The 8,286-nt window shown below is 49.8% G+C and overlaps 1 protein-coding gene across 1 annotated transcript in view; it reads right to left on the reverse strand.

The window, feature by feature from the left end:
• Window positions 1-1,919: 1,919 nt before the first annotated feature.
• PCMTD2 (protein-L-isoaspartate (D-aspartate) O-methyltransferase domain containing 2) overlaps window positions 1,920-8,286 on the reverse strand; it is a 31,409-nt gene continuing 25,042 nt past the window's right edge. The window contains exons 4-5 of the mRNA XM_007954641.1: window positions 5,528-5,570; window positions 1,920-2,299 (exon numbers count right to left, since the gene is read on the reverse strand). Coding sequence (XP_007952832.1) covers window positions 1,920-2,299; window positions 5,528-5,570 — 423 coding nt within the window. The remainder of the gene's footprint in view (window positions 2,300-5,527; window positions 5,571-8,286) is intronic.

Raw genomic sequence — 8,286 nt, forward strand, 5'->3', positions numbered from 1 at the left:
TGAGATAAACACCAAACCTATTTCACACAGACATTACATTTATATATTTTCTCACCAAGCTCTGGGTTTGAAAAAAAGCACAAATTGACAACATGTACATAGAAAATTCTAGGAAAAGTCTAAAGGACACAGGGAAACATGTCCTACACTCTGTATGGAGTTTTTACAACTGCACATAAAGGCAAACGTGGTACAAATCTACACATACCATATGCAGTTACAGGGGAGATGAGTCCAGTCACCTCTCATGACAGCAGTCAGACGTCACTCATTCAACACGACGTCCAAAACCATCTGGCTCACTGAGCTCTCTGCACATCAGAGGAGCACGGACAAGGGTCTGCAAACCAGACGTGTTGGCGAGGAAACCCAAGCAGAAGCGGGAAAAGGGGAGCCTGACGAACTTGAACTAACGCTCTTCAGAACTGCTTCAATTTACCACTCGAGGGCCTGCTACGCATGCGGGCCGCAGCACGTGGTGAAAATGATTTGGTTCCTAAGGGACAGGAGAGGTCCAAAGTACTAGAGCATAGGTGGACAGCAACACCAGAGATGTCACGTCCCAGGGCTCCTAAGAGGCCAAGGTTTCAGTTAAGTCCTGAAATCGGGGGCCTGATCCTACCCAAGCGCCAAGTCTAGGGAACCATTAACATTGTGTGTGATTCTTTCAGTTCAGTGAAAAAACAAGTTTTGAAAAGAATCATCAATGTTTTGGAGTAAGCAATACAACTTCAAACACCCGGCTGATATATGGACTGCTATTTCTTCCAGGCCCACAACCAGATACAGACAGATACTCTTGATACCTGAGACCTCCTGACAGCCACCAGGGCCTGTGGAGACCTAGTCTGGGCCCAACTACTTAAACTGTCCTTGCACAATGGGGTGCCTAAAATACGTATGTGTTCCTCAAAAAGGTACAAAATGGACACCTGTTATTTTCTTCTCCAAAATTAAAAAAGGTAAAAGTCTGTGACTCAGAACCAGAGTGTGGGCCCAGAGAAACAGCAAACTGTACGTCAACGAGCCTGGGCACCACGTCCACATCCCGCCCCACGCTCGGGGCCTGGCCGCAGAAGCTGGCACGCGCTGGGGAGCCGCACAGAGGGGTCCCTTCAGTTAGGGCACGAGTCATGCAGCTTGTCACTGTGCAGACACAGGGCTTCACTCCTCAGGACACTCTTGCAGGGGTTACTCGAGAGTGGTTCTCTTTAAAGTCACAAAAGGTGCCAGGAAAAAAAAATGTCTGGAACTCTTGGAATTACACAAAGATAGCTAGCAGTTTGAGAATATTATTCCTCTTCCCTGGTCAATCCCGTTTTTCCTTAAAAATTACAACTGACAAGATGTAAGATGTAATCGATTTACCTAAAAACCAGACAGAGTTTTCCAGTAATGTTCCCTCCACCTAGAAAATAAAGTGAGGGTCAGTGCAGTAACTGAGAGGTGGAGACCACTGCAACCTGGACACGGTCCAGGAAGGACCTAGACACTCACAAACGCATGCTTGGCTTCACGTTTCAGAAGCAAAACACTTTGAATTTCCATCTCATCTGAGAACGTGGGGGAGGCCCCTCCTCAGAAGTTGGCTGCCCTCCTGGACACATGCTCCCCTCTGGAAAGCGTACTTCTATGCAGCTGACGTTTATGGCCTATTTTTACAAAAGTCCTACAACTGTGCAAAATTCTTAGAGGATGATCAAGAACAAATAAGGAGTGGCAGCTCCCACAGATGCTCCCCCCTCCCTGGCAGGTGTCCCCCCCCACAAACAGCAGATGCCCCGTGTCACGGCAAATGCTTCCTCCCCTTCCGCTGGCAGGCTCCCCACCCCCAGAGGGCAAGCGCTGCCCCCACAGCAAGCAAGTAGCCCGGCACATTCCCCGGCCCCTATTCCCACCTGCCTTGTCTCACAGGAGTCTCATTTTTCTCGGTAGTAGAGCAGGTAATACTTGAGAGGGTCAGGCAAAGGGAGGCTCAGGACCTTCTCACGTAAGAAGTTCACCGGGGGATCTGGCTTCACTTCCGGTGCGGCCCTGTCCTCGTCTGCCTGCTGCTCCTCTTCCCAGTCTTCACCAGTGGCGTCATCAGAAGGATTGGAAATCCGGCTGGCAAAGACCTCTTTGTCCAAAAAGACTATGGTTTCCATGCGACGGCGACGAACTCGCCGGCGTTTGAACCTGGGGGTGTTCTTCAGTCTGTTTCCATTTTTGTTCGCTGTCTCCTGATGAATGACCTTCTTGATTGTACCCCGGATGGCAATGCGGGCCAGGTCCTGGAGGCTGCGGACCGCCAGCAGCGCTGCAGGCGCAAGGATAGACGTGACCCCAACGCACGTAAGCAATGGGACATGAAGCCTCAGCACCTAAACAGCCTGAGGCAACAGCTATTCACAGCCTACTCACAATTCTGTGACTAGAACATGAGCACACACTGAGCAAGCACCCGGGGAGTCTAACCTGCATCCACGCGGCACCTCTCAGCACCCGGGGGGTCTAACCTGCATCCACGCGGCACCGCTCAGCACCTGGGGGGGTCTAACCTGCATCCACGCGGCACCGCTCAGCACCTGGGAGGGGTCTAATCTGTATCCACGTGACATCCCTCAGCACCTGGCGGGGAGGGTCTGATCTGTATCCACACGGCACCTCTCAGCACCCGGGGGGATCTAACCTGAATCCCGCCGGCACCTCTCAGCACCTGGGGGGGTCTAATCTGTATCCACGCAGCACCTCTCAGCACCCGGGGGGGTCTAACCTGCATCCACCCGGCACCTCTCAGCACCTGGGGGGGGGTCTAATCTGTATCCACGTGGCACCTCTCAGCAACTGGGGGGGGTCTAACCTGCACCCACAGGGCACCTCCCAGGAGAGACTTTCTAAGACACACTCTTAGCTTTCGGAAACAGAAGGAGGACCATGCGAGCTAATCGATCAGGGGTGGAGTTAAAACAGGTTCAAGTTTTTGTTTTCTGACAGTCTAGTCTCACCCCCTCCTGCAGTACTTGCTCATGTGTCACACCTCGTCCAGTCGTCACACAGGGAGTGCACACGTCCTACGCCCCTCCATCTCTTTTAACACTTGTTCCTTTTGTTATTTAAGTGAAAGACAGTGAATCCAAAACCTTTTAAAGACAATCCCAAACCACAGGAAGAAAGTCTGACAACTACAGTGCAGCCCCCAAAGCACAGTAGCTGTGGGCTCTGAGGGGAGGCTCAGGGTCAGGTGTTAAACACACGCAGACCAACTAGCAGCCCGTTCCCTGCACAGCAGCTTCCCACAGCCCTGCAGGGAAGGGCCCAGGGAGAGCAGCATGCACTCACCTGCCCACAGGGGCCTCCAGGGCAGCTCAGCACCCCAACATGGACCCTGGCTGCCCTGGGGTGCTTAGAGGGACCCATCCAGTTGTCCCAGAAGACAAGCTGTCCTCTCCCTTCAAGCGGTGTCCCACAGCAACTGGCTCCCTCCTTACAATTTGCCCCTTTCCAGCCACTGTCCACCCACCAGCCAGTCCTCGGAAGGAAGGTTAGGCAATCTACTTCTGTGGTAATACCACCTCAGAAACCCAAGGAGGTGTCGCTGTGAGTCAGGTCTGACTCAAGGGCACATAACAACAACAGCAGCTACTATGGGCCGTGGGCCTGTCTCCCATGACAGTACTGGAACAGCCATCAGGACCTAGACAGCTCTGGTCCTCCAGCACTCCCATCCCCCTCTCCATCCATGTGCCTGCTTAGCCCTGGCTTTTACACACATTCCTCGGCTTCAGATGGCATTTACAGACCACTGCCCAAGCCTCAGAGGCCACCTGGACAGCTGACAGCTGCTCCACAGAAAAAGGCCGAGTTTGCTCCCAAAGCCTTTCCAGAGGCCTGGGTCGCAGCCTCCACCTCCCTCTCTCACACCTGAGATCCCAACAGCCTCCCAGCCAGGTCCCTAGTTTTGAGCTTCTCCTCTCTCTTCTGGGACCCTGCACTGTGCAGCTCACCGTCACCTATTCTGGGAAACTCTGGCCCACAGTCTGCCACTGAAGTAGCTTCGTCAGGAGCCCTAAGTAACGTCACTTGACAGCTCACGATCCGAGACTTGCCTCCAAACCTGCCTCATGCCACGTTGAGAGTCTAGCCTGGTCCTAATCCAGCCTTCACACCCAAAGACACGCCCAGAACCAGGTTCCTGCCTGTGCCCACACCTTCCACGCTCCACTGAGACACCGGTACAGTGGTGACCTCCTCAATGCAGGCAGCCAAAAGCACAGCTTTGCTTCTGGTAGACGTCGGCTGCCACAGGGTCGACTCCCATCTGTGGCGACCCAAGAAGTTACTCTGGTGGGATCTGCAGGGAGCATGTCTTTGACCAACGTGTCCCCCCACCACCAGGGTTATCCCAAGCACAGATGCAGCCCTCCACAGCACCATCTAATGTCCCCAAGGCCCACCATGACTTGCCTCCACGTCTCTGCTAAGACCACTCTCCCACCAGGAGGGCTTTCTCTCATCCCTCCTTAGGGGATTCTTTGTCATGCTCAACAGCCAAGCACAAGTCAGCCCCTGAGCCAAGCCCTCTGCCTGTGCCACTGCTCTCCTGACCTATGTTCCATGGCCTATGCTTGGCAGAGACCAAGTCAAAGAGTAACTATTCAAAAGCAACAGCCCTCGACCCAAAAAGGAGTTCTAGAAAAATCTTCCCAGATGTTAATAATGGCTGTATTGGGCAGCTAAGCATAATTGTTGTCTCTCTAATGTTTTCTGCACTTACCAAAGGGAGCTCTGGTAGCGTAGTGCCTAAGGCACTTGACTGCTAACCAGAAGGCTGGGGGTTCAAACCCACCAGCCACTCCTTGCAAGGAAGGCTGGGCAATCTACTTCCGTAGTGATACTGCCTCGGAAACCCATGGAGGGGTTGCTGGGGGTCAAATCTGACTCAACAGCAGTGAGAGTTAAAGGATCAAAAATCAGAGTGAAAGCACAGTAGTTTTATTTTAAATAATATCAACTAGAATTCTCATTTCCAACTGAGTTTTTGTTTACATTATAAAACAAAATTAGGATGCCTGCTGGCCGTGAGGGAATGAAATGGGAAAAATGAGCCACCAGCACCCCTATCTGCTGTGGAGGGGTCTCGAACCCCACAACCATCAGACCCCCAGAATGTGGCCCTCCTCATCCCTGTGGGTGCTTCGTGAACCCCATGCTCGGTCACAACAGAGATCTCCAACACCCCTCTGTGGAGGAGCAACCCATTCAGCTCCCACCAGGGGGACCCCCACGGAGGAGTGACCCATCCGGTTCCCCGCCAGGTGCCCTCTGCTCACACAGGCGTGAAGAGCCACAGCTGACTAAGTAAGCAGCGGCCAGAAAAACTCAGGCATTTCCAACATGCCTGAAAATCCCAGGCAACATGTGAAGTTCTCAGTGGTGAAAAACAAAAACACTCATGAGTATTAAAAGCTGCTCATAAATCGTGCTTCCACTTCTGCTGAGATCAAGAAGACCCACAGGGCAAAGTCAGCAGAGAACAACTACTCACGTAACTGGACGAGGCATGGCTTTCCCGACTCCGAGCGGCAGGGCTGCACGAGAGGAGCAAAAGAAACAGCCAGAATCTTCTTGGTCTCCCACGCGGAAGGGCCAGTGCGCGTTATCTTAGTCAACTGTGGCAGAGACAAAACGAGCAAATGCAAGACATAGCTGTCACCCTGTGCATAAAGCAAACCATCCCCATGCAACCCCAGCAAGTACAGGCACCATGGATGTCACCGCAGAAGCACCCTCCTGACACACTCCTGCCTCCACCTGACATGGTACTGTGGCCTGAGCTAGAGAGGAAGTCAGAGAAGGGGAAGGGGGCTTCTCACACGGTCCCGAGATCTCTGGAGAAAGGGGGCAGCTCTACAGTAACAGCAGTTACAACTGACAGAATGCTCGAGCCCATACTGAATCCTGGGCTGGGTAGGTTTGCTTCCTTGGAGGGGGCTATAGAAAACATTTTTGCAACAACTGGAGGGAATGGTGGCCGTGTGCCACAGAAGGCCCTATCACAGAACCCTTGCAAGGTCCCTAAATGTGAACCTGCACCCACCATGAGGGGCTATCTCAAGGGTGTAGAGGAACCCCGGTGGCACCCACGGCAACATCCTGAGTAAAGGTGAGGATTGGGATGATGGAGGAATAGGTAGACAAGCTCCACAGAGCCTCTTCATCAAAGAAAAGAGAAACCAATTGACACAGACACAGAAGATAATTCTGGAGCCCTGAGCTTTAAAAAGAAGGACACAAGTGGATTAGGCACCAACTAGTGGAAAAACATGAATGAAACGGTGAGCACAGAGACAGTCAGAGATGCGGACTGTCAGCTACTCCGATGGGACCAACAACCTGAATATTTCCAAGTGGTGTTGGGACCTAAGAATTGACCTAAAGATCAGCCCTGGTTGCCAAGGGCTGCAGGGACAACTGTGTTGGTGGCCTATGACTAGGAAGGGAAACACAAGGAGGGAGACAACCTAAGCTGTGCACTTCCTACTGTCCAGAGGGTGCAGCCATTTTGATTGTTTACACACAGCGGCCATTTTGGATGTTTAAAGTGACCAAGGGTGCAGCCTGGTAGCATAGTGTCTAAGGCACTTGACTGCTAACCAGAAACCTGACGGTTCAAACCCACCAGCCACTCCTCGGAAGGAAGTTTGGGCAATCTACTTCCCTAGTGATACCGCCTCGGAAACCCAAGGAGGGGTCGCTATGAGTTGGGTCTGACTCAGCGGCACATAACAACAACAACAACAAGGGTGCAGCCATTTTGAATATTTAAAGTGACTGAGAGCGCAGCCATATTGAAGGTTTACAAGCGGCAGCCACTTTGGATATTTAAAGTGACTGAAGGCACTACCATTTCGAATATTTGCAAGCAGTGACCATTTTGGATTTTAAAGTGACAGCATTCTCATTCGGATTCCACGGACCTAAGAACAGGCTCTGTTTGCCAAGGACGGCAGGGACATACGGGAAGCAGACAATGGGAAAGGAGACAGGTGGTAAGTGTGTAAGTGCTGCCAACTAGTGAATAGAGGAGCACAGCACAGTATCCTGCTTGCGTAGATAACGTACAAACAAAACGAAAATCGTGGACAAGTCACTCCAAAATACAATCACCAATTAAATATAAACACAAAAACGTCACAATGCCTTGGAGACAACAGAGCATCACAGTCCGCACAAAGAAGCAAGATAAAGCAGGAGAAACAATGGACTAGGATACAGACCCAAAACACATCCCTGAGGAAGACACAGCATTGGAACTCCTTGATAAAGAATTCAAAATAATTATATTTAGGCATCTTCAACAGACTGAGAGACAGATCAAGGAAAACACTAACAAAATTGAAGAAAACACAGAGAAAACCCTACAACAGTTTCGAAAGACAATACAAGGCCAAATGACAAAATTAATGAAAAATTATGAAATGATACAAAATCTACAGGTAGAAATCCAGAGCAATACTAAATATTCACAAATAGATGATTCATTGAACAGGCAATGAGGGTAACTCATTGAAAGGAATAGAATTCAATCAATGAAGACAAAATTAATGAGATTGAAGACAAATACCTCAATACTTCTTTGGAAAGTGACTAATCAGAAAAAAGATCAAAACGAAATGAAGAAAGCCTAAAGATCATGTGGGATGCCATCAAAAGGAATAACCTATGTGTAATCAGAATTCCAGAACAGGAAGAGACAAATAAAACCACACATAAAAAAAAAAAGTCAAAGATTTATTGGAAGAGAATGTCCCTGGTATGATGAAAGATGAGAATATATCCATTTAAGAAGTCTGACGAACCCCAAACAGAATAGACCCCAAAAGAAAATCACCAAATCACCAAGCCATATCATCAAACTCACCAAAACCAAAGACATAGAAAGAATCCTGAAAGCAGCACGGGAAAGACAAAACGTTACCTACAAGGGGCAACCAGTAAGACTAAACTCAGATTTCTCAGTAGAAATCATGCAGGTGAGAAGGCAATGGGATGGTATATATAAAACCATGGAAGAAAAATTTTCAACCAAGAATTATACACCCGGCAAAACTGTCCCTCAGATATGATGGTGAAATTAGGACATTTCTAGATAAGCAGAAATTAAGGGAATTTGTTAGAACCAGACCAACCTTACAAGAGAGGCTAAAGGGAGTCCTTTGGATAAAGAATCAACAACAGCCAACAACAACTGACCATTAACATACATGATGATATAACTCAGAAACCAACCCAGCTATGGAAGTA

Source organism: Orycteropus afer, unplaced genomic scaffold, assembly GCF_000298275.1.
Source record: "Orycteropus afer afer isolate SDZICR_OR568_19922 unplaced genomic scaffold, OryAfe1.0 scaffold00469, whole genome shotgun sequence".
NCBI lineage: Eukaryota > Metazoa > Chordata > Mammalia > Tubulidentata > Orycteropodidae > Orycteropus > Orycteropus afer.